The sequence below is a fragment of the Bufo bufo genome, chromosome 1 (genome assembly GCF_905171765.1).
Source record: "Bufo bufo chromosome 1, aBufBuf1.1, whole genome shotgun sequence".
NCBI lineage: Eukaryota > Metazoa > Chordata > Amphibia > Anura > Bufonidae > Bufo > Bufo bufo.
Genome location: NC_053389.1, coordinates 554,569,654 through 554,593,860, shown reverse-complemented (window position 1 = coordinate 554,593,860; position 24,207 = coordinate 554,569,654). Strand labels below are relative to the sequence as shown.

The window sequence follows — 24,207 nt, the reverse complement described above, 5'->3', positions numbered from 1 at the left end:
TCTGAGTCGGACTGGAGCTCTCTGCCCTTTACCAATCCAGCCACGGGCCCATCCATCTGGCCCATCAAGACTCACTCTCATTTCATCAGTCCATAAAACCTTAGAAAAATCAGTCTTGAGATATTTCTTGGCCCAGTCTTGACGTTTCAGCTTGTGTGTCTTGTTCAGTGGTGGTCGTCTTTCAGCCTTTCTTACCTTGGCCATGTCTCTGAGTATTGCACACCTTGTGCTTTTGGGCACTCCAGTGATGTTGCAGCTCTGAAATATGGCCAAACTGGTGGCAAGTGGCATCTTGGCAGCTGCACGCTTGACTTTTCTCAGTTCATGGGCAGTTATTTTGCGCCTTGGTTTTTCCACACGCTTCTTGCGACCCTGTTGACTATTTAGAATGAAACGCTTGATTGTTCGATGATCACGCTTCAGAAGCTTTGCAATTTTAAGAGTGCTGCATCCCTCTGCAAGATATCTCACTATTTTTGACTTTTCTGAGCCTGTCAAGACCTTCTTTTGACCCATTTTGCCAAAGGAAAGGAAGTTGCCTAATAATTATGCACACCTAATATAGGGTGTTGATGTCATTAGACCACACCCCTTCTCATTACAGAGATGCACATCACCTAATATGCTTAATTGGTAGTAGGCTTTCGAGCCTATACAGCTTGGAGTAAGACAACATGCATAAAGAGGATGATGTGGTCAAAATACTCATTTGCCTAATAATTCTGCACGCAGTGTATAACTAAGGGGTATCAGGGTACATTGTACAGGGGTGATATAACTGAGGAGGACTATCAGGGGACATTATACAGGGGCAAATATAACTAAGGGGTATCTATCAGGGTACATTATACAGGGATGATATAACTGAGGAGGGCTATCAGGGACATAATACAGGGGTGAGGGGTAAGATAAGTTATATTACCCCTGTATAATGTCTGATAGTAGCCTAGCCCTCCTCAGTTATATTACCCCTCATGTACCCTGATACCCCTAGTTATATTACCCCCTGTATAATTTACCCTGATACCCCTCAGATATATTATATAACTGAGGGGTATCAGGGTAATACAGGGGACAACAGAGGAGGTGTAGCACTGTGGGACAGGGGGGTACAATGGTACATAGATACTTCTTTTTTTTATATGCCCTCACCTCACCAGCTAGCAGACGTGACGTCAACTCAGCCTGCGCCGCACAGCACGCACCATACGGCTCCCTCTCTGCCTCCGCTGGGTCCAGGACTTTGTGAATACTAGCCGCCACCCGCCGGCAGCCCACAGCCAGGTATTGTAAATTAATTGACAGTGCGGCGGGCGGCGGCAGCCAGCATAACAGACAGGGGAATCAGCGGGGGGCAGTGAGACTGGAGGTGACGAACCTATTAGGGTGTGCCCAGGCACACCCGACACACCCCGTGCGCACGCCTATGGATATGTTCCTGACTGGAATATATTGGCCAAAGTCTCAGTTTTTAACATTAGCGTGAGGGTTTGGCCAGTATTGTCAGTAGCATATCATTTTGATAGACGCCCTTCTGGCCAAGGAGAACATGATTTACCTGGCTAAGGAAGATGTCCCTGTCAGGTCCTTCCCACAAGGATGGATCTCCTTTTCCAGGGCCCAGTATATCACCCTGAGTTAGAGAATCTTCACCTAACTGCTTGGAACTTGTGAGAAGGATTTTGAAGGATAGGTGTTTTTTGGATCAGGTTATTTCTACCCTTCTCTCTAGAAGGAAGGAGGTTACCTCTAGTGTTTAGCTAAGAATTTGGAGGGTCTTCCTTAAGTTTTCCAAAGGTACCATCAATCTCTCTTAATGTCTTCTTTGATTCCCCTATTGCTAATCATCCATGGATTAGCTATTTCTTTAGAGCAGCAGGTAGACTTGAGCTTCTTAGATGAATAGGTCCATCCCTATGGGACCTCAATTTAGTTCTGTCGAGTTTAGTTGAGCCTCTCTTTGAGCCTTTGGAAGATTTGTCTATTAAGGTGTTGTCCATCAAAACAGTCTTCCTGGTTGCCATCACCTCAGAATGAAGGATGGGAGAGATCAGTGCTGTCTCTGCCTCTCCTCCGTACACTAATATCCTTGGAGGATAGAGTTATTATCAGACCTCACCCTGCTTTCCTTCCTAAAGTGGTTTGCTATTTTCATTGTTCTCAAGAGATTGTTTTACCTTCCCTATGCCAGAATCCTAAAAATAACAAGGAAGAGAAACTGTACTGTCTAGATGTAAAAATATGTCTTTCTACACTGAGCAAAAATATAAACCCAACACTTTCGGTTTTGCTCCCATTTTGCATGAGCTGAACTCAAAGATCTGAAACATTTTCTACATACACAAAAGACCCATTACTCTCAAAATAACAGCATCAAATGGGTAAATGGTTCCATGCCTATATAAACCGCCACATAACAAAGGAGACTTGACCACTGAGGAAGGAGTCCTGTTAACTCCAAAACGCATCTGGTGTACACAAGTCTCCAAGCCAAGAAGAAAACCGCAGTATATTTTCTGCGCAACGCCTTGGGATCTGCAAAAGTATTCAAACAGCTATAACAAAAGAAACTAAAGTCCAGTCTTGTCTTGCACTAAAAGACACAAAGGTACGCCGGATTTTAAAGCGGGTCTAATCACTTATCGACCCCGGCGTCAAAACGGACTGTTTCTTGGTTTAAAAACAGTTTTTTAACCCACCTCAAAGCAGAGTGGAGGTGAGACCACATGTGCTGATAATACGTGGGACGCCACGTTAAGCATAGAAAGACGAACACCCCATAGCTGCTAAACAGTGAGTAACTTGATGTAATCAATCACAGAAAAGCTGTAACTGTTAAATTAAAAGTCAAAGCGGGGAGACACCATATACCGCAAATCAAGAAGCTGTTATTTTATTGAGCAATCCCTATAATAGTGGAATCTTTTTATAAACCGCAGATATACCGCAGACTATCAAAGAGACCGCACTCACCAATTTGTGGTTGGAAAAAAAAACTTTGAACCAGACATTGGATTTAGATCGAAATTTGCGATCCTAACTAAACCCTTAGTGTGGTTTTATATGATATTATGTTATATATTATATTTTAACCAGTGTATTGTATGTTATTTTAGTGCGATTAATCAGGTACCTAAATTGTTATATTAAATAAACTTTTTAATTCATTGGCTAGTGTTTTATGTGTATCCAGATGTAGGTGTGCCCCCTTATCCATCTGTATAACCATTACTCTCAAATATTGTTCACAAATCTGTCTAACTCTGTGTTAGTGAGCACTTCTCCTTTGCCGAGATAATCCATCCCACCTCACAGGTGTGGCATATCAAGGTGCTGATTAGACAGCATGAATATTGCACAGGTGTGCCTTAGACTGCGCACAATTAAAGACCACTCTGAAATGTGCACAGTTTTGCCTTACTGGGAGGGATCAGAAAACCAGTCAGTATGTGGTGTGGCCACCATTTGCCTCACGCAGTACAACACATCTCTGTCGCATAGAGTTGATCAGGTTGTTGAGTGTGGCCTGTGGAATATTGGTCCTCTCCTCTTCAATAGCTGTGCGAAGTTGCAGAATATTGGCAGGAACTGGAACACGCTGTCGTATACGCCGATCCAGAGCATCCCAAACATGCTCAATGGGTGACATGTCCGGTGAGTATGCTGGCCATGCAAGAACTGGGATGTTTTCAGCTTCCAGGAATTGTGTACAGATCCTTGCCATATGGGGCCGTGCACTATCATGCTGCAACATGAGGTGATGGTCAAAAAGATGCAAATAGGCAGGCACACTTTCTGCTGCAGTACACAGCACAGGCTGAAGCAGTGCAGAAAAAGTGCAAGTATCGATATATATATTTTTTATTTCACACAGTTTACAGGGGCTGCCTGAGTTTTTATTAAACAATCCCTTTAATACCCATCTGGCGATCCTCTTAGTGGGTCTCAACTTATTTAATAATATATTGTGCAAAATGTGTTACAATCAGACTTAGGCTGGTTTCACATGGGCGTTGCGGGTGCGTTGCGGGAAAAGATGCGGGTGCGTTGCGATAACATGCGCAATTTTCCCCCGCGTGTGCAAAGCGTTTTAATGCGTTTTGCACGCGCGTGAGAAAAATCTGCATGTTTGGTACCCAGACCCGAACCCGGACTTCTTCACAGAAGTTCGGGTTTGGGTTCAGTATTCTGTGGGTTTTGTTATTTTCCCTTATAACGTGGTTATAAGGGAAAATAATAGCATTCTTTAATACAGAATGCTTAGTAGAAGGTCAATTGAGGGTTAAAAAAATAAAAAACAAATTAACTCACCTCCTCCAATTGATCGCGTAGCTGCCGGTCTCCTGTTCTTCAGGACCTGTCAAAGGACCTGTGGTGATGTCACTGAGCTCATCACATGGTCCAATCACATGGTCTATCACCACGGTGATGGGCCATGTGATTGGACCATGTGATGTGACGTCACCACAGGTCCTTTAGCCGGCAACTCATGATTAAAGAAGTAAGAAGAGATCGGCAACTACGCGATCAAGAGGAGGAGGTGAGTTAATTTATTTATTTATTTTTAATCCCTCAATCCACATTTTACTTAGCATTCTGAATTGAGAATGCTATTATTTTCCCTTATAACCATGTTATAAGGGAAAATACTAAAGATCGGGTCCCCATCCCGATCGTCACCTAGCAACCATGGTGAAAATCGCACCGCATCCGCACTTGCTTGCGGATGCTTGCGATTTTCACGCAGCTCCATTCACTTCTATGGGGCCTGCGTTGCATGAAAACGCACAAAATAGAGCGTGCTGCGATTTTTACGCAACGCACAAGTGATGCGTGAAAATCACCGATTATGTGCACAGCCCCATAGAAATGAATGCGTTCACCTCACGCATTGCATCCGCGCGGAAATCTCGCCCGTGTGAAAGAGGCCTTAAAGGGGTTGTGCAGGATGGAGTATAGCTCATCAATATCTGATCACGTGAGTGCTGCTTCCTCTTCATTACACTGTGCGTCGTCTGCCTTGCAGTGGTGGTGTAGTGTAATTACAAGTACTCTCTCCAGTCAAGTAAATTTTTTGACAGCTGAATTTATTTATTTTTTGGTGTAAATTTTTTTATCTAATCTGTGCTGAGTTTTAAGAAATCATAAATCACAAAAAAAAGCTGCACCACAATAATAGTCTCATATTATTGTTGTGCACCTTTTTTCAGTGATTTATGTATTCTTATATTTTCATCCACACATTATTTCATCTTGTGTGGAATGTTTTTGTGGTGCATGTGGTCCGCTGCCGACATCCTCCATTGTATGCATTTTTGCTTGGGATTGCCATTAGCAACGGATCACTTGTGGAGGAATTGCTTCCCCGGGTATAAACACGCTACAGTGTTTGGGGTTGAGCATGTCCTCCCATTTAGGCCACTTTACTCAGTGAGTTTTAAGAAACCAATGCAGGTGGAATGAGTGCTACATTTATTTCTGAGCTGTGTTAAATGAGTTGTCCGACCTAGGGGCCGACAATCCCAAACCTGTGACCAAAAATTCCCAACTTATCTGTCTGTAGTCCCACTCTTCCTGCATCACTGCCCCATTCCTGGCTGCTTATGGTCCCTACCGGACTGGAAGCGGAGCGCGTCCTGTAACTGCTGCAGCCAATAAGTTGCCTCAGTGGCCACGAGTGGTGTGCTAGCGATGTGACTTTCTAGCATATGTGACTACTGAGTGACTGGCTGCAGAATTCATAGGATCATTGCCAAAATGTGGTGCAACTAGGGTTACTCCAATTTTTTGTATTTGCTCAAAGTAGTGGTGGGGCTTTTCAAGAAGGGGACGAGGCTTCACTGGAAATGGCCCATAGCCTATGATGTGACACCACAATTCTATTGTAAAATGTTGTGTCAAAGTAAGCTAACCAATAGTTGGTATAAAGTTATACAAAGATGTCTATCCCTGCACCAGATTGATTATCCAGCCTCAGCCCCTGTGATGAATCTGGTGCTGGTCTAGACAGCCTGTCTAAATTTACGTAATCTACAGGATTAGTAAATCTGCCCCAGTGTGTGAAGTATTGGTGCCAACTGTCAGTAGGCATAGTGGCAGGAAGCACCAGCATTGTTTGGGTTATTGCTATGTACTGTACACTGTAGAAGGACAGCCATGTAACAGTCATGTATATTGATAAAGGCCCTTGTTACATCAGATAGTTACAAAGTGCACTAACTGTATAGTAATCTTAACCGCCTCACGTCCGCCCATAGGATATAAACGTCCTATGGGTGGACGTCTATTTCTGACAGCACGTTTTAAAACGTCCTGTCAGAAATAGCAGCTGCACGCTAATCGTGCAGCTGCTGATCGGGTTGCCCGCTGTCAGTGACAGCAGTGCAACCCTAAGACAAGGCAGGGACAGTGCCCAGGTGTCCCTGCCTTCACGATCGCTGCAGACACAGCGCTCACCGAGCGCTGTGTCTGCAGAGAAGGAAGCGCTGTGCGCTTCCTGTTCCGGCCCGGCGGTCATGTGACCGCCGTGACCGGAGAGTGCAGGGGCTGTGTGAGGTCTCTCAGAGACCTCGATCAGCCCTGCTGTGAGGCTGTACAGCGCAGGATTGCTGCTGTACAGCCTCTCTAGGGGTGCATTTGTCCTGTAACTGGGGCTACTATGTCAGCCCCAGTTACAGGAGAAATCAACAGTGAAAAAAAAAAGAAAAAGTGAAGCAAATGTCCCCCAGAGGTCTTGTATGACCTTATGGGGGACGAAAAGTGTAAAAAAAAAAATAAAAAAATAAAGGGTTGAAAAAATAAAATAAAATAAAGTTTCACATGTAAAAAAAAAAAAAAGTTCCCAAGTTAGGAATAAAAAAAAAAAAATTAAAATAGAAAAAATAAAGTAAAATAGACATATTTAGTATTGCCGCGTCCGTAAAAACCAGCTCTATAAAAATATCACATGACCTAACCCCTCGGATGAACACCGTAAAAAATAAATTAATAAAAACGGTGTCAAAACAAGCAATTTTTGTCACCTTGCATCACAAAAGGTGCAACACCAAGTGATCAAAAACGCGTATGTCCCACAAAATGGTACCAATAAAACCGTCACCTCATCCCGCAAAAAATGAGCCCCTACATAAGAAAATCTCTCAAAAAATAAAAAAACTATAGCTCTCAGAACATGGACACATTAAAACATAATTTTTTGGTTTCAAAAATGCTATTATTGTGTAAAACTTTAATAAATGAGAAAAAGTATACATATTAGGTATCGCCACGTCCGTAACAATCTGCTCTATAAAAATGTCACTTGACTGAACCCCTCAGGTGAACGCTGTAAAAATAAATAAATAGAAACTGTGCTAAAACAACCAATTTTTTGGTCACCTTGCCCCATAAAGTGTTATATTGAATGATCAAAAAATCATATGTACCCAAAAATAGTACTAATAAAACTGGCACCTTATCCCCTAGTTTCCAAAATGGGGTCACTTCTTGGGAGTTTCTACTGTAAGGGTGCATCAGGGGGCTTCAAATGGGACATGGCATCTAAAAACCATGTGGAGTTCCTTTCCTTCTGCGCCCTGCCGTGTGCCCATACAGCAGTTTATGACCACATGTGGGGTGTTTCTGTAAACCGCAGAATCTGGGTAATAAATATTGAGTTTTGTTTGGCTGTTAACCATCGATGTGTTAGAGAAAAAAATTGATTAAAATGGAAAATCTGCCAAAAAAGTGAAATTTAAAAATTTGATCTCCATTTTCCTTTAATTCTTGTGGAACGCCTAAAGGGTTAACAAAGTTTTTAAAATCGGTTTTGAATACCTTGAGGGGTGTAGTTTCTACAATGGGGTCATTTATGGGGGTATCCACTATGTAGGCCCCACAAAGTGACTTCAGACCTGAACTGGTCCTTATAAAGTGGGTTTTGGCAATTTTCTTAAAAATTTGAAGAATTCCTTCTAAACTTCTAAGCCTTCTAACGTCCTAAAAAAATAAAATGACATTTCCAAAATGATGCCAACATAAAGTAGACATATGGGGAATGTTAAATAATAAATATTTTATGAGGTATCACTTTCTGTTTTAAAAGCAGAGAAATTGACATTTAGAAAATTGCGATTTTTTTAAATTTTTGGGTAAATTTGGGATTTTTTCATAAATAAAGGTGAAATATTTTGACTCAAATTTATGACTATCATGAAGTACAATGTGTCACGAGAAAACAATCTCTGAATGACTTGGATAAATAAAGGCGTTCCAAAGTTATTACCACATAAAGTGAGATATGTCCGTTTTGCAAAATTTGGCCTGGTCAGGAAGGGGGCAAAGGGCCCAGATGGGAAGTGGTTAAATTTAAAAAAAAGAACAAGATGATGGCAATAATGGTGTCCTCAGATAAAAGAAAATAGCTTTTTATTACATTCAGAAAACCATCACATAACAATAAAATATATTTGTACAGACAGCAATATAGCTATATACTGCATAATGTAGGTTTAGGAATGCCACATTTGCTCCTTGTTAGTATGTAAAGAGAAAAACATTAGTACTTTATGAAAATTAGTTTGGAGCCATTGATCACTTTAACCTTACTTTCCTTAGTAGTTAAAATTTGTCTTGTTCTTTTGTATGTGGGTGGCTGTATAGCACTGGGAATTGGCTGCATATCACTAGGAAATGCCATCACTTTCTGATCAGTGGGGTCAATCGGCCAAGAACCCCCGCCGAGACCCAGACTGCCGGGACTCCTATTAATCCTCTAAGTCTTCTCACCATTTCTGCGTGCACTGCACCACACCTACCCACTTACTGTTTTTGCCTGTACCGCACCACACCTACTGTACCCACCTACTGTGCAGTAAAAATGCAGCTCGGCCCCATTGATACTGTATAGATATATTCACACTCTTATCTTCATTTGTAAAACTATGCAAGTTTGTTAAGGGGTTATTTCTATCTAGACATTTATGGGATATAGCTGTAGGTCCCTTTTCATCTCATGGCATACATGGCTCTCTTCATTCATTTCTATGGGGGTTCCAAAAATAGCCACGGAAGCATGCTTGACTATGTGCGGTCCCCTCTCTATTTGCAGTGCTTGTGAGATGGGGCCCCGTTATTCACCTTTTGGACATGCACCTATCTCAAGAATAGGGCTCCACCACAAGGAATGTGTGGCTTTCTCCATTTATTTGTATGGGTATTCCCCCCTCCAAAAAATGGAAGCACGCTTGACTATGTGTGGTCCCCTGTCCATTTGCTGTGCTTGTGAGATGGGGCCCTGTTCTTCACCTCTTGGACATGCACCTATCTCAAGAAAAGGTCCCCATCTTAAGGAATGCACGACTCTCTCCATTCATTTCTATGGATGTTCCAAAAATGTCCATGGAAGCATGCTTGGCTGTTGTTGGAACTGCCATAGAAGTGAATGGAGAGACCTACATATCCACGGCCACCTCTCCATTTTCAGCAGCTGTGAGACAGGACCCTGTTCTCTACCTCTTGGACCAGCACCTTTTGAACATTTTATGGCATATTCTGTGGATATGCCATAAATGTCCAGAAGGGACATGGGACTATTATCTGACTGATTATCAAAAAAAGAACTTTCTTACGAATGCTCGTTCCCAATAATCGGCCTGGGTAAAGATGCTGTCAATCACCCTATGAACAAGCAGGCACTCGTACATCAGGTGAATTCATTGTTTATGCTGATATATAAGGCCAGTTTTTACACATTCTGTTTGGTCAGTTATTTCCATCAGTAATTGTGAGCAAAAACCAGGTGCAGGTCAAAAACAAAGAACAGGTGCAGATCCTTCAATCATACGTTATCTCTGTGTAGTCTCCACTACTGATGTTGGTGCACCAATCACTGATGGAAATCACTGATCAAACATTTTATGTGAAAGTGGCCTAAATCATTGTTTCTGGGCAGCAGATTGTGCTGTGTAAACAGTGATCTACTGCCCAGAAACAATGGTTCTGTGTGGGGATGAACGACTGCAGTAGCCATCGCTGGTCCCCATACAGTGGAGGTGATCACTGTATGTAAATGCAGTTCTCACCTCCTCTAATGAGCAGGCAGTTATCTGGAATTATTGGTTCTTTCCAGATAATTTCTTACTCAGTCGGCACATGTAAATACACCATAACCCTTCAAACTATAGAAACCGCTAGCTACGGTATCCTGCACCCTCCTGATCTTTTTTTTTTTTTTTTTTTTTTTTTTTTTTAATTCTTTATTTCTATTTTGCAAAGAAAATAACATAATTATTGCATGTTGGTTCACATACATTGGAAAAATAAGATCTTTTTTTTTTTTATGGTGATGTCCTGGAGGAATCAGAGTACGTCTTTTTCTTTGCCCCTTTATGTAAGGTTACTTTCACACTAGTGTTTTTGTTGGATCCGGCAGGGTTTAGCAAAAACACTTCCTTTACTGATAATACAACTATCTGCATCCGTTATGAACGGATCCGGTTGTATTATCTTTAACATGACCAAGACGGGTCCGTCATGAACTCCATTTAAAGTCAATGGGGGACGGATCAGTTTTCTATTGTGTCAGATAGTGTCAGAGTTAAACAGATCCGTCCCCATTGACTTGCATTGTGGGTCATGCCTGATCCGTCTTGCTCAGCATCCCAGGGCGGAAAGAAAACTGCAGCATGCTGCGGTTTGCTCTCCGGTATGAGAACGGAACGAAATGCATTTTGGAGCATTCCGTTCTGTTAGGTTTTGTCCCCATTGACAGTGAATGGGGACAAAACAGAAGTGTTTTTCTCCGGTATTGAGACCCTATGACGGAACTCAATACCGGAAAATAGAAACGCTAGTGTGAAAGTACACTAAGATATATTCTAGATTTAAGTGAAATAACTTATTAAAGAATGTGTACTACTACTAACCTTATGGAAGTTGTCTCCACCTGTGGCTCCCCAGCTGTTGCACTGACAGATGCAGGAGTAGCACAACAGCTGAAAAGTCACAGGTTGGACTCCACAGCCACAAAGACTGCCATAGTAATGACCTGTATACTGTTATACTTTTCTACCCTGTTGAATACTAAAGTGCTAAAATTGTGTCCAGAAGAAACTGACGGTAATAAGGTGTGTGTTCTTTGTTATATTATTTTATATATTATTCTTTATGTTACTGACAATTTATTAATGATATGAAAACAAATTACTTTGTACTAACGCTACATTTGAAGAACAATATCAACACTATTCAGGTTCGTTTGCATGATCTTTTATGAGTGGCCAGCTTGCTAGCCATTACTGGTTCTGAACACATGAATAAATTGCTTAAAGGGGCTGTCTCACCTCAGTAAATAGCATTTATCATGTAGATAAAGTTAATACAGGCCACTTACTAATGTACTGTGATTGTCCATATTGTCTCCTTTGCTGGCTTCATTCATTTTTCCATCACATTATACACTGCTTGTTTCTAGGGATTTCGGCCACCGGTGCAGCTCAGATACGCGATGCTGCGCATGCATGCCGATGTGAACTTTCACATTCCCAGCCACCAGAGAGGCCGGCACTTTTTCCTATAGTGTACAAGCACGACCACCGCTGCTGGATTGCAGGGTGGTCTGTAACCATGGAAACATGCAGTGTATAATGTGATGGAAAGATTCTGTCCAGCTAGCAAAGGAAGCAATATAGATAATAACAATACATTAGTAAGTGCCTTGTATTAACTTTGTCTATATGATAGATGCAATTTGCTGAGACAACCCTTTTAAGAATATAAGTGAAAGAAAATGCTGCACATTCCAATTTAGAGGTTCCAGTAGATTTGTTCACGAAGCAAGTCTCCTGAGAGCCTGTGGAGTAATACAAGCCAATGAGCCAATTATTACGCTGCTTCAAAGAAATCCCAGTCTTAAAGGGGGTTATCCCATGATTAATAGAGAAACTAAAAATCATACATAATCTAGCACATGAGAACCTCTTTCTAACAAAGCTAGAACCAGCCCTGTACCTCGCATGGATCCAGAGCCCCCTGCATTCACTGCTCCAATTGTTCTGCTACATTTATTTTAAACTAGCAGCTTAGTGGGTGTGTCCATGCTCAGAGGGCATGTCCTGTCTGCTGCAGCTAGTGGCAGTTGAAGAATGGAGCTGAGTATGTGCTTCCATCTCAGTGAGCAGGACAGAGAAATTATAAAAACAGCAAACAGCAGGTGGCGCTATGCAGGTAGCTATAATACATTTTTAATGACATGCAATTAAAAAAGTATTGAGATCCAGGTGCTGGTCTGGTCTGAAACCTGTAGAATATTATTCATAGGACAACCCCTTTAAGTAAAATACATAGAACACTTTACTAAATGTGTATTTGAAACATTGTGCTTTATTTATCTCTGTACTAGTGGCTGCCAGTCATGTAGCAGTTAATTTTTCAAACAGAACCTTTAGGGCTTATGTTCATGACTGAAGTAGCCATGTTGCGGACCGCAAACATTGGGTCTGCAATACATGGGCACCGGTCATGTGAACTGCGTATTGTGGTGTGGACCCATTGGCTTGAATGGGTCCGTGATCCATAAGATACACAAAAGATAGGACATGTCTTATCTTTTGGTGAGCGCAGGCACGGATATGAAGCCCACGGAAACACACAGAAGATACGGAGTTCACGCGGCCGGTGCCAGTGTTTTGCGGACTGCTATTTGCGGTCTGCACCACAGGCACGGCGGCCATACAGTTGTGTGAATGGGCTCTTAATCTGTATTTGGATCTTTTGGAACTTACTGATGCTTTAACTGGCATTGGAAGTGCACAAAATAGAACAATTATGCTAATGGATTCAAATGATCGTAAATATGATACTATGGTAAGTCTTGTGTACTGTATACTCTAATGCAGGGGTGCACAACCTGCGGCTTGGGGACCACATGTGGCCCTTTATACCATTCTCTGAGGACCCCAATCATCTGGTAACAGACACGTATGTCTACGTCTTGTGGCTGCTCACAGGTATTCTCCCATTAGATGGAAGTACTAGAAGTGTAACTAGACATTTATTATATATACTATCCGTTCAATATGCCATAAATATAGCATTTCAGTTGGTAATAACCCTTTAGGTTTTATTTTCAGCACTTGGAATTGGTTCAGGCTGACAATGTGGCCCCCCAACCAGAAAAGGTTGTGCACCCCTGTTCTAATGGAAACTATGCATACTGTAGCTCTCTTCATTAATAGATCTTTTAACTAGGCATCCAAGGAATATGTGTAAGAGGTATATTGACAGTATGGTGACTCAGTGGTTAGCAATGAGGTCCTGCATTTAAATTCAACCAAAGGCAATATCTACATGCAGTTTGGATGTTCTCCCTGTGTTTGCGTGGATTTTCTCCTACACACCAAAATACATACTGATAGGAAATCTAGATTGTGAGCCCCACTAGGGACAGGGAGTGATGACAGTGTCTGTAAAGCGATGCTGAATAAGTTGGCACTATATAAGCAAGAGAAATAAATCTCACCTCCTCTTGGGCATCCAGTTCATCATTTGCAGGAACAGTTTCTGTGTATTCCAGGGCGTCTTTAGATTCTTGCATTAGTGAAATCTTAAGGAAAACAGAATTTTTGAATCAAATAATAAATTTAGCCATTGTTATCCTAAATGAAGCAAACATTTTAAGGAAATTTATCATCCCCCAAACCAATTTTCTGACATAAAAAAGTTGCATACCTCGCTTTTTGCACACCATTGCACCTACATTTAGGCGCAAGTGTCTTTTCTACGCTGCCCTATTTCTTGAGAAGGTGGAGTGGTGAGGGCAGGAAGGGGTTGGGGCCAGTGGTGTAAAAGAAGACTGAAATCTACCCCAGCTCAGACTGCCAGAGGATATGCCTAATTTATGATGAGTTCTGCATAAATTATGCGCATCCTGCAGCAGCACAGTGGATATTATCAACCCCTGTCCATATGCCCTGTTAGCGCATTAAAGGGGGTTTTCCATGTTTACATTTGTGGCATATCCTAGCAGATTGTTGGGGGTCCCATCTCTTGGACCCACTCCTATCTCCAGAGCGAGGCGTATACAGCATCCTCTCCATTCATTTGAATATAGGCGAGTGAGCGCTATTGACTCAGTTATTTTATAGCAGAGAATTGAGGGTGGCTGTGCATGATCGGCTGCCCTCCCTTCACTTCAGGGGCCCTGTTCTGGAAACATCTGACATTTGTTGCATATCCTAGCAATAGGCCACAAATGTTGACATGGGAAAACCTCTTTAAGCATCATAGAGGGGGACCTGCTTTAGAGGAAATGTGTGGCCAACTGTACCTTCCCCTGGCAATAACAAATCATCACTGGGAGTTTTCATAGACAGATCTATAGGTATCAACTGATTTCTGCTATGGCTGCATACTGAAAGGGGGTTTTCCAGTACAAGCACCCTATTGGGATTCTAGTCCTAATATATAGTTGGGGCATGTTTTAAATTTAAAAGCTAGATCAAGTTTGTATCAATTAATTTGCAAATGTATTCAGCTATTCTGTATGTAAGTGTTCAGCATTTCTATATTACCCAACTAGATAAATATGACTAACTTAGACGATAAAAAGGATTATCTCGAAGGGCGGACAATTCCTGCTTGTTAGAATGGTCCAATGACAATAAGCTTGATTACAGAGTGTCCCACTGCTGTGACCACTAGCGATGAGCTGTAATCATTGAGGAAATCTGGCAGTAGGTTTTCCATGCAGTGCCCCCACAGGGGAAATTAAGCATTGCACAGTACCCAAAGAGAACAATGAGTTGGCTGTGTAACATAGAACAGGTCCTCTATATAGAGATGCATTTTGTAACCGCTCTTGCAAACTGGGAAGGATCCTAAATAGAGGACCTGATCCTGTCTAATAATGCAGAATTACCTGATAGGGTATATAAAATATGTAATCTCAGTTAGAGAACTGTTTGAACAATCTTTTAATACAACTTGTTCACCATTTCTGTGCACATCTGGAAAACCTGTATGGTAATCTATACAGACAATAAAATACATAGACAACGTTTCCTTTACCTTCTCCAGAAGTGGATCGTGTCCATCAGTGTACTTTCTCTTTTCCTCTATATATAACACTGCATCATGAATGGTCAAGAAGAAAATGTCTGGCTTGATTTGGTCATCAAAAAAGAGACATTCTTCAAACTTTTTATACACGTTATCTATGAAAAAAGAAACACACACCACTCATTTCACTGCATCAGCTTTATGAGGTGATAGTTACACATGGTATCATAAAAGAAAATGTAAGAGTAACTGATTTATTTACCATCACATGCTGCAATGTAGACATCAACATCAATCCTAAAGAATTCTTTGAATATCTGAAAAATCAAGGAGCTGCTTATAAACCAAAGTTAATTACAGAGATGAGCAAAGCAACATTACTATTAGAATACTAAGTCTGATGACATGATTTAGAGACAGGCCAGCATTCCTTATCAGTGGGAACTCTCGGCATTCATTGATGATTCCTAATGTAAATGAGTCTATGTTGGACTAGGTTCATGTCTGGGCTAAGGTACTGTTAGAAAATACAGTATTTGGCAAATACTGTAATCCCATGAACCTCATTACAGTCAGATGGGCGCTGTTAGTGTCTGGCATATGCCAGATCCAGCGCTTACATCTTTTTAAAATCTGGGATTGTTGCTGTAACTGTGAAGTGTGAATATAATAAGTAAAATGTTGTATTCATTACATTTTTTTTCCAAAGAAGTTAGAATTTTACATACCACTTTTAATGACCTTACAGCCACCACATCTACGAAAGGTATTTGGCCAAAGTCAAAAATAAGGCTGTGAATGGAGACTTTAGGAACAGACACTTTAATTGGTAGCTCTGAATTCCAGTCTACTTGAATCTCCACTTCTTTCACTTCTGGGCTCTCTTCAATATCATCATCTGGTTCAAACCCTTCATTATCTGTACCTACATCACTGATGACACCATTCTAAAAAGGAAAATAATGCTTAACAAGTACCACAATCCCTAGAAGGATGATGCTAAAGGAGTAAATGTGTATCAAATAATTGCACTTCTATCTACAATTAAATTGTAATAGCTATTAAAAGTGTATGAACACCTTAAAGTTGGCAATACAGATTAGATGTATGTTCGCCAAAACAGATGATTTAGGCAGGTTCAGCCAACCATCTCATGTGTATGGGTCCTCCTGACTGTCCCCCGATAGCTAATAACAATCAGGCAAGTTGGATTTAAACTGCCTGGTCCTTCTGGTTTTGGGGAACTAAGCCTTTGGCAAGGTGCCTGCCAGGAGTTTTCTTCCCTATCCCCATTCAATACATATGTATATGTATGAGAGGACCCAAAGGGAGAGCAGTTGGCTGAAGGAGTGTTCTACCCACGGTTATCTCATGGGTATGGCCAGCTTTACTCCTTCATAGTCAAATAGCTCCACTAATAGTAAGTCCTGCTAATTATGGACACACCGGGCTGCAGTGTATAACATATTTGAGTACCTGTTGATTGGGGGTATCCTATGCAAAACTGGAAATTATTAATTCTGTTGCAAGCTAAATAAAATATTGTGTAGTTATTTACAAATTATATTTAAAGGGGTTTTGCCATCTCAGACAATGGGGGCATATCACTAGGATATGCCCCCATTGTCTGATAAGTGCGAGTCCCACCGCTGGGAACCGCATCTACAACGAGAACAGAGCGGGGAAATGAACGGTGCTGGCTTGGCTATTTCCGTCTGCCCCATAGAAATTAATGGGAGTAGGGGCCGTGCGTGTGGGAAACCCGGGGTCCTCCATCCACAGCTCTCCCCGCTCCGTTCTCCTTGTAGGTGCGGGTCCCAGAGGTGAGACCCACACCTATCAGACAATGGGGGCATATCCTAGCGATATGCCCCCATTGTATGTGATGGGAATACCCCTTTAAACCTGAAAAAAATATTAGAAGTTTCCTTGGACTTTAATGTCCTGTTCAGCTTCCTGCTTTTATACTCATGGCCAAGGAGCTCTTTAGCAACTTCTAATATGTCTTTCATTTGGTAATGTATCCTATATATTAAATGTGATATTTAAAGAGAATAGCAAAAACTACGTGGGGAAAAGCCATTACCTTGGTTGCTTGTAGTTGTCCTTTCTTAATCAGTTTTTTTATTTTCCTCAATGCTTTGGCCCGCTTATTAAAAACTTTGACAACATCAAACCCAACCTACGATGAAACAAGTAGAAAATTTACTCACTGTATGGTAGATTATTAGTAGAATTATCGAAATCATACTAAGAGATGAATACAAATGTAAATACACTTACACTTTTTTTAATGGCACTTTTCAGTCCATCAATATTACCATAAAAAATAGCACTAGTAAACCGAATAATTTTAATTCCTTCTGGCTCTAAAACCTGTGGAGAAAATACAAACATGGAATAACATGAAAATTTTATGAAACATAAACTAAGTATTTTAACAACTATTGGCAGTTTTATTAGTTGTTACTATTGTATATATGTGAGAGGTGCTTTTAATTGTTAGTTATGAACAATATGTGCTGATTATAGTTATTTTTCAGAAGCCACATGTGCTGTTTAATGTGACTACCCAACCACATTCAAAAAAATTGTTTAAGATTCAGTCAGAAAGACCTGGACTCTTAACACACAACAACTATATGAACGTTATCAACCTTTCTTCCCTGCTTGTCTTCTCTTGTGCTCATTGACTGCAGAGAGCTGTATTTTAATAGCTGCTGAGTGGCTGTTCATACAATATTCAGGCTATAACCCTTATTGCGGCTCATAAGGCAGATATGCATACATAAAATATCAATATGCCTATATTTGGCATAAACATTGGGAAGATCTCCCGATGTATACCTCCTATGGAAGACTAGGATGTACCCCACTGTTCAAGTATACAGTGGGACACTTCGCTCATAGGCTTTCATTGTACCAAAAAAGTAATAGTGCATGGTATATGTTTTTCTACTGTATAACCTTGTATGAAATAGTGTCCCTTAGGCCTAATGCACACGACCTTGTGTATTTTGCGGTCCACAAAAAACTGATCCTCAAAAAATACGGATGACATCCGTGTGCATTCAATATTTTGTGGAACGGAACAGCTGGCCCAAATTGAAGAGTCCTATCCTTGTCCGTAATGTGGACATAATAGGGCATGTTATATTTTTTTGTGGAACGGAAATATGGACATACGGAAATGGAATGCAAATAGAGTAACTTCAGTTTTTTTGGCGGACCCATTGAAATGAATGGTTCCGTATACGGTCTGCTAAAAAAGCGGAACAGACACGGAAAGAAAATGCGTTCGTGTGCATGAGGCCTTAATATGTGGTTTTAAACTGAAAAACAAGGCATATCAACATATATCAACCCAACAGAGACAAAAGGGCAATTTTGACCTCTATCATGTGAAAGTAGCCCTAGGCATAGAGTATATTTGGTCTGTGTACTGAAGCTTTTCCAAGTATACATAATGTACTCCAAAAGTAACCTCAAAGTGTTTTGTGAACAGGGCATTATTTGTGTGGTATCATGATTTTTTTATACTATTGTAATTTACAATATACTAGAAATAGATTTTACAAGCATCTAAAATTCCAACATTATTTATAATGTTACCACTTTTACTTACAGTTTTGTACTTTTTAACTTCCTTGTAGATCTCTGTTCCAGGGACATTTCCAAGTGCACCACTTGAGGGGCTAGAAAAAGACGTATATATGGTATAGTAAGTACTACTAGGCTTTGTCATGAAACATAATGTAAACCTCCTGACTTGGAACTCTCTATACTATCTGCACTATCTATACTATCTGACTTGGAACTATCTATAGCATTCAAGATTACTTTTTAGAAACATAATATTATATTATACAGTAATATAAATGAGGATTTGCGTAATAGTGTGGAGGAGTAGCCATACTCTCCCAATGCTGTTTCTTCCAACCAGGGTTCCCTCTAAGATGTGTGCTCTGGAAAGGAGAGGGTTAAACTTTTTTTTTTTTTTTTTAACAAGCCCAATAACAATTTTTTTTTTAACTCTTTCCATTCCAGAGAACACAGGTTTGTTTGGAGAAACGCATCAGGAGCCTGCTGGGAGATGCCGACTCAAAAAAAAAAATCACACAGACATTGTGCAGATACCCATAAAAGGTCCTAATCAGGAGAGGCCGGCTTAAACAGGTTTTACCTGTTTAAGCCGGCCTCTCCTGATCAGGACCTTTTATGGGTATCTGCACAATGTCTGTGTGATTATTTTTTTTTGTGTGTGTGTCACTGTCTTAAAACACAGTAATTTTGCATAAATCCCTGTGGGGGTCTCATTATATCTTGGGCTTTTGCTATTTTTTTTCTAAGGCATTAGGTGCATCTTGTTGGAACCATATCTGTATACATCAATATAAATTTAGTTTGTTCTTTTCCCTAATTGGGACAGTCATTCTTCTTTGAAGTTTCTTTATGAACTTTGATCAGAGATGTGTGTTGATAATAAAAGTACTTACAACTGAACTCGTAGAACGATGGTCAGTAATCCGAATACCAAACCGGCCAACAATCCCAAATCGAGTCCCAATAAAATGGATGCAATGCATGTGAAGACCCAGATTATCTAAACAAAAAATATTTAAGATTGTTGCTTTAATAACCACCCACATATGTCTGCTTTATCAGGTTATACAGAAAAGTACACTAGGAGAACTGCAACTATGCCCCATTTGATAAAAAGACACTGAGTTTCAGAGCACTGTGGCCCTTTCATTCTAGCAGTCTGTGAGGGACCAACAGAGGACTTCCACTGACCAACAAGTGACAGCATGACTAATGACAGGCCATCACTTGCTATGGCTGTAATATCCCTTAAGGGGAGAACAAGGTTTTCATCACAGTAGAACAGAGACAGCATATTCACTATTTTGATTATACAGTGAAAATTTCAAATGCTTCTGATACTTATGAGCTGCAGAAAATTGAGTTTTAAATACTTACAGAGTCCCACTTGTTCTGTCTCCATAAACGAGGTACATCAAAAACTTGCCAGAACATCCCTTTAAGATTTGCTATGACAATGGCTGCCAGCACGGACTGTAATGAGACACATACAGAGCGTGATGGAGTTTTCAATGTTCTTAGAAACATAAACCTTCATTATTAAACACAGCCTTAGGCCTCTTGCACACGACCGTATCCCCTCCGAGACATACAGTCCTTGAGCGGGCTATATGTCCTGGAGCGGCATTGATGGTGCGCACGGGAGTACACAGCATCATAGATTACAATGATGCTGTGCACGTCGGGCCGCCCTCATAAGATCATATGAGTGCGGGACAATAGCCCCCCGGGCGGCCGCTCCAGGACATATAGCCCGCTCAAGGACTGTATGTCTCGGAGGGCATACGGTCGTGTGCAAGAGGCCTTACAACATGGTATATGCTTCTAAGAAGCAACTATTTTGTGATGTTAACCCTTCGTCAAGAGTACGTTACCATATCAGTTAGTACTCCATTTAGATGCCAGCTGTCCAAGTTTTTTAATGGCAAATTAGTTTCCTTAAAATGAATGGTTATCTTGTATTTTACAAAGTGTAGAAAGTAAGCAACTCTCCAAATACACTATTGCGGGCAACTACTGTACGTCACATTACAGTGCATTAAAGACATCATACAATAAGCTAATACTGAAAGAAGAATATAAAAGTGGCCATAGGCTAGGTATTTTAAACTAAGGCTATGTTCACACGTGTCAAATTTACATTTAGCTAATCAGATACTTTTTCTTTTTTACTACAGGATCCGCAGAAGAAATAACTTAAATTTCTACTGCATATGTGCAGTATGAAGTGCCACAGATCTGACAAAGGTAATCCCATTCAATTGGGTTTATTACCTACTTATCCTGCAGATTTTATTTCTGCATTGAAATTTTCAGTAGCAAGTGAATGTGGTTGCAGAATCCCCATTTGCTTTACATGTATGAGATTTGGATTGTTGTTGGATATGATGTGGATTTTGGTAGAAATCTTTGTCAACTCCACAATGTGTGAATACTGCATACCCCAACAGGCCCTGAAAACTACTCTGAATTGTAATACAGCTGTAAGTAAGGACAGCACAAGAAGGGAATGTGGTAAATGTACAAATGTACAATTCATTGCCTGCTTTCTCTGCTACCATTAAAAAATCTTTAAGCAGGCTGAATCGGTTTTCCCTTGATGCTGTAAAATTTATATACTGTATCTTACCGCTGCCTTCAGGGGAACTTTCAATAGACCCTGATTGGAAATCACTTCTATATGAGTTCTGATTTTCTGTACATGTACTTACAAAGAAATGTGGTTGTTTCTTACAGGGAGTGCAGAATTATTAGGCAAGTTGTATTTTTGAGGATTAATTTTATTATTGAACAACAACCATGTTCTCAATGAACCCAAAAAACTCATTAATATCAAAGCTGAATATTTTTGGAAGTAGTTTTTAGTTTTAGCTATTTTAGGGGGATATCTGTGTGTGCAGGTGACTATTACTGTGCATAATTATTAGGTAACTTAACAAAAAACAAATATATACCCATTTCAATTATTTATTTTTACCAGCGAAACCAATATAACATCTCAACATTCACAAATATACATTTCTGACATTCAAAAACAAAACAAAAACAAATCAGTGACCAATATAGCCACCTTTCTTTGCAAGGACACTCAAAAGCCTGCCATCCATGGATTCTGTCAGTGTTTTGATCTGTTCACCATTAACATTGCGTGCAGCAGCAACCACAGCCTCCCAGACACTGTTCAGAGAGGTGTACTGTTTTCCCTCCTTGTAAATCTCACATTTGATGATGGACCACAGGTTCTCAATGGGGTTCAGATCAGGTGAACAAGGAGGCCATGTCATTAGATTTTCTTCTTTTATACCCTTTCTTGCCAGCCACGCTGTGGAGTACTTGGACGCGTGTGATGGAGCATTGTCCTGCATGAAAATCATGTTTTTCTTGAAGGATGCAGACTTTTTCCTATACCACTGCTTGAAGAAGGTGTCTTCCAGAAACTGGCAGTAGGACTGGGAGTTGAGCTTGACTCCATCCTCAACCCGAAAAGGCCCCACAAGCTCATCTTTGATGATACCAGCCCAAACCAGTACTCCACCTCCACCTTGCTGGCGTCTGAGTCGGACTGGAGCTCTCTGCCCTTTACCAATCCAGCCACGGGCCCATCCATCTGGCCCATCAAGACTCACTCTCATTTCATCAGTCCATAAAACCTTAGAAAAATCAGTCTTGAGATATTTCTTGGCCCAGTCTTGACGTTTCAGCTTGTGTGTCTTGTTCAGTGGTGGTCGTCTTTCAGCCTTTCTTACCTTGGCCATGTCTCTGAGTATTGCACACCTTGTGCTTTTGGGCACTCCAGTGATGTTGCAGCTCTGAAATATGGCCAAACTGGTGGCAAGTGGCATCTTGGCAGCTGCACGCTTGACTTTTCTCAGTTCATGGGCAGTTATTTTGCGCCTTGGTTTTTCCACACGCTTCTTGCGACCCTGTTGACTATTTTGAATGAAACGCTTGATTGTTCGATGATCACGCTTCAGAAGCTTTGCAATTTTAAGAGTGCTGCATCCCTCTGCAAGATATCTCACTATTTTTTACTTTTCTGAGCCTGTCAAGTCCTTCTTTTGACCCATTTTGCCAAAGGAAAGGAAGTTGCCTAATAATTATGCACACCTGATATAGGGTGTTGATGTCATTAGACCACACCCCTTCTCATTACAGAGATGCACATCACCTAATATGCTTAATTGGTAGTAGGCTTTCGAGCCTATACAGCTTGGAGTAAGACAACATGCATAAAGAGGATGATGTGGTCAAAATACTCATTTGCCTAATAATTCTGCACGCAGTGTATACTTAAGGGTCCATTCACAGGTCCGCAACTTGGGTCCGGATCTGTTCCGCAATTTTGCGGAACGGGTGCGGACCCATTCATTTTCAATGGGGCCGGAACGGATGCGGACAGCACACTACGTGCTGTCCGCATCCGCATTTCCGGATCCGCACTTCCAGATCCCAAATTCCGTTCCCGAAAAAAATAGAACATGTCCCATTCTTGTCCACAACTGCGGACAAGAAAAGGCATTTTCTATAATAGTGTCGGCGATGTGCGGTCCGCGAAATGCGTAACGCACACTGCCGGTGTCCGTGTTTTGCGGATCCGCAATTTGCGGACCGCAAAACACCTACGGACGTCTGAATGGACCCTAAATTTGCAGCTGATTTGTTCACTGTAGTAAAGGACGATTACACAGTGGCTCCAAAGCCACTTCACTTAGTTTCTACTTACTAAGTCACCTAACAAAATAACTTCTTTACAATAGTAATATGCAGTATTCTGATAACCACAGTACACTGGCGGCTGCAATATTCTCAGCATTCTGGTCTCTACAGCATAGCATGTGTTCTCTTATGGGTAATCATTTTTAAAATATCTTTATGCATTATGTCATTATGTCCCTCCATTCAAATCTATAATCTGTGAACATTTAATGGGATATGCATTTTATTTAATTGTTGTGATATCCATTTTACATCATACTGCTACAGAGTGACCCAAAAGAAAATGCATCGTGACCTAAGGGTCAGCAATGCTACAAAGATGGCAGGTACCAAAACAAAAATGCAAAGTTCCTTACTATACAAAAACTACATTCAGTAGTTACTTACCTTCTGCAATGGTTCAAGGAGTCTACCAAGTGCCACTATAGCAATTAACACCATGAAGGCTGAAATGATACCGGCTATCTGCAACACAAGATGTTGTTACATTACATATATGCTTATTATTAATGATGGGGATAACCCTCATGAAGGCAAACCACTGCCTCCAATGCATAGCCCCGACTAACCTGGGTCTTTCCACCTGTGCTTTCCTGGACAGCTGTACGCGACAAAGCAGTGGTGGCACAAAAGCAAGAAAATGCTCCGCTGAAAAGATTGCTGATTCCAAAGGCAATGAACTCCTACAAACAGTAAAAAATGTTATACTGCACATACCATAGTTGCGTTATTATGGTTATACTCCTACTTTAATACATTTTGGGGTAATACTTTTTACATAATTTAGTTTGTGTGTGTAGACAGATAGATAGACAGATACTGCATATATCGTATACAGAGTTTCATCAATAT

The 24,207-nt window shown here is 40.8% G+C and overlaps 1 protein-coding gene and 1 long non-coding RNA gene across 2 annotated transcripts in view; one reads left to right on the top strand and one right to left on the bottom strand.

Moving 5' to 3' along the window:
• Positions 1 to 8,398: 8,398 nt before the first annotated feature.
• LOC120982679 lies at positions 8,399 to 9,761 on the top strand. The gene is made up of 2 exons (XR_005774963.1): positions 8,399 to 9,069; positions 9,148 to 9,761. It is a non-coding gene; the product is annotated as an uncharacterized LOC120982679 (long non-coding RNA).
• Positions 9,762 to 11,625: 1,864 nt separating this feature from the next.
• Positions 11,626 to 24,207, bottom strand: part of LOC120982668 (pendrin-like) — a 30,875-nt gene continuing 18,293 nt past the window's right edge. The window contains exons 10-21 of the mRNA XM_040412929.1: positions 23,925 to 24,038; positions 23,743 to 23,820; positions 20,017 to 20,112; positions 19,533 to 19,639; positions 18,662 to 18,731; positions 17,320 to 17,412; positions 17,123 to 17,218; positions 15,765 to 15,983; positions 15,299 to 15,353; positions 15,046 to 15,191; positions 13,499 to 13,582; positions 11,626 to 11,830 (exon numbers count right to left, since the gene is read on the bottom strand). Coding sequence (XP_040268863.1) covers positions 11,807 to 11,830; positions 13,499 to 13,582; positions 15,046 to 15,191; positions 15,299 to 15,353; positions 15,765 to 15,983; positions 17,123 to 17,218; positions 17,320 to 17,412; positions 18,662 to 18,731; positions 19,533 to 19,639; positions 20,017 to 20,112; positions 23,743 to 23,820; positions 23,925 to 24,038 — 1,182 coding nt within the window. The 3' untranslated portion in view covers positions 11,626 to 11,806. The remainder of the gene's footprint in view (positions 11,831 to 13,498; positions 13,583 to 15,045; positions 15,192 to 15,298; positions 15,354 to 15,764; positions 15,984 to 17,122; positions 17,219 to 17,319; positions 17,413 to 18,661; positions 18,732 to 19,532; positions 19,640 to 20,016; positions 20,113 to 23,742; positions 23,821 to 23,924; positions 24,039 to 24,207) is intronic.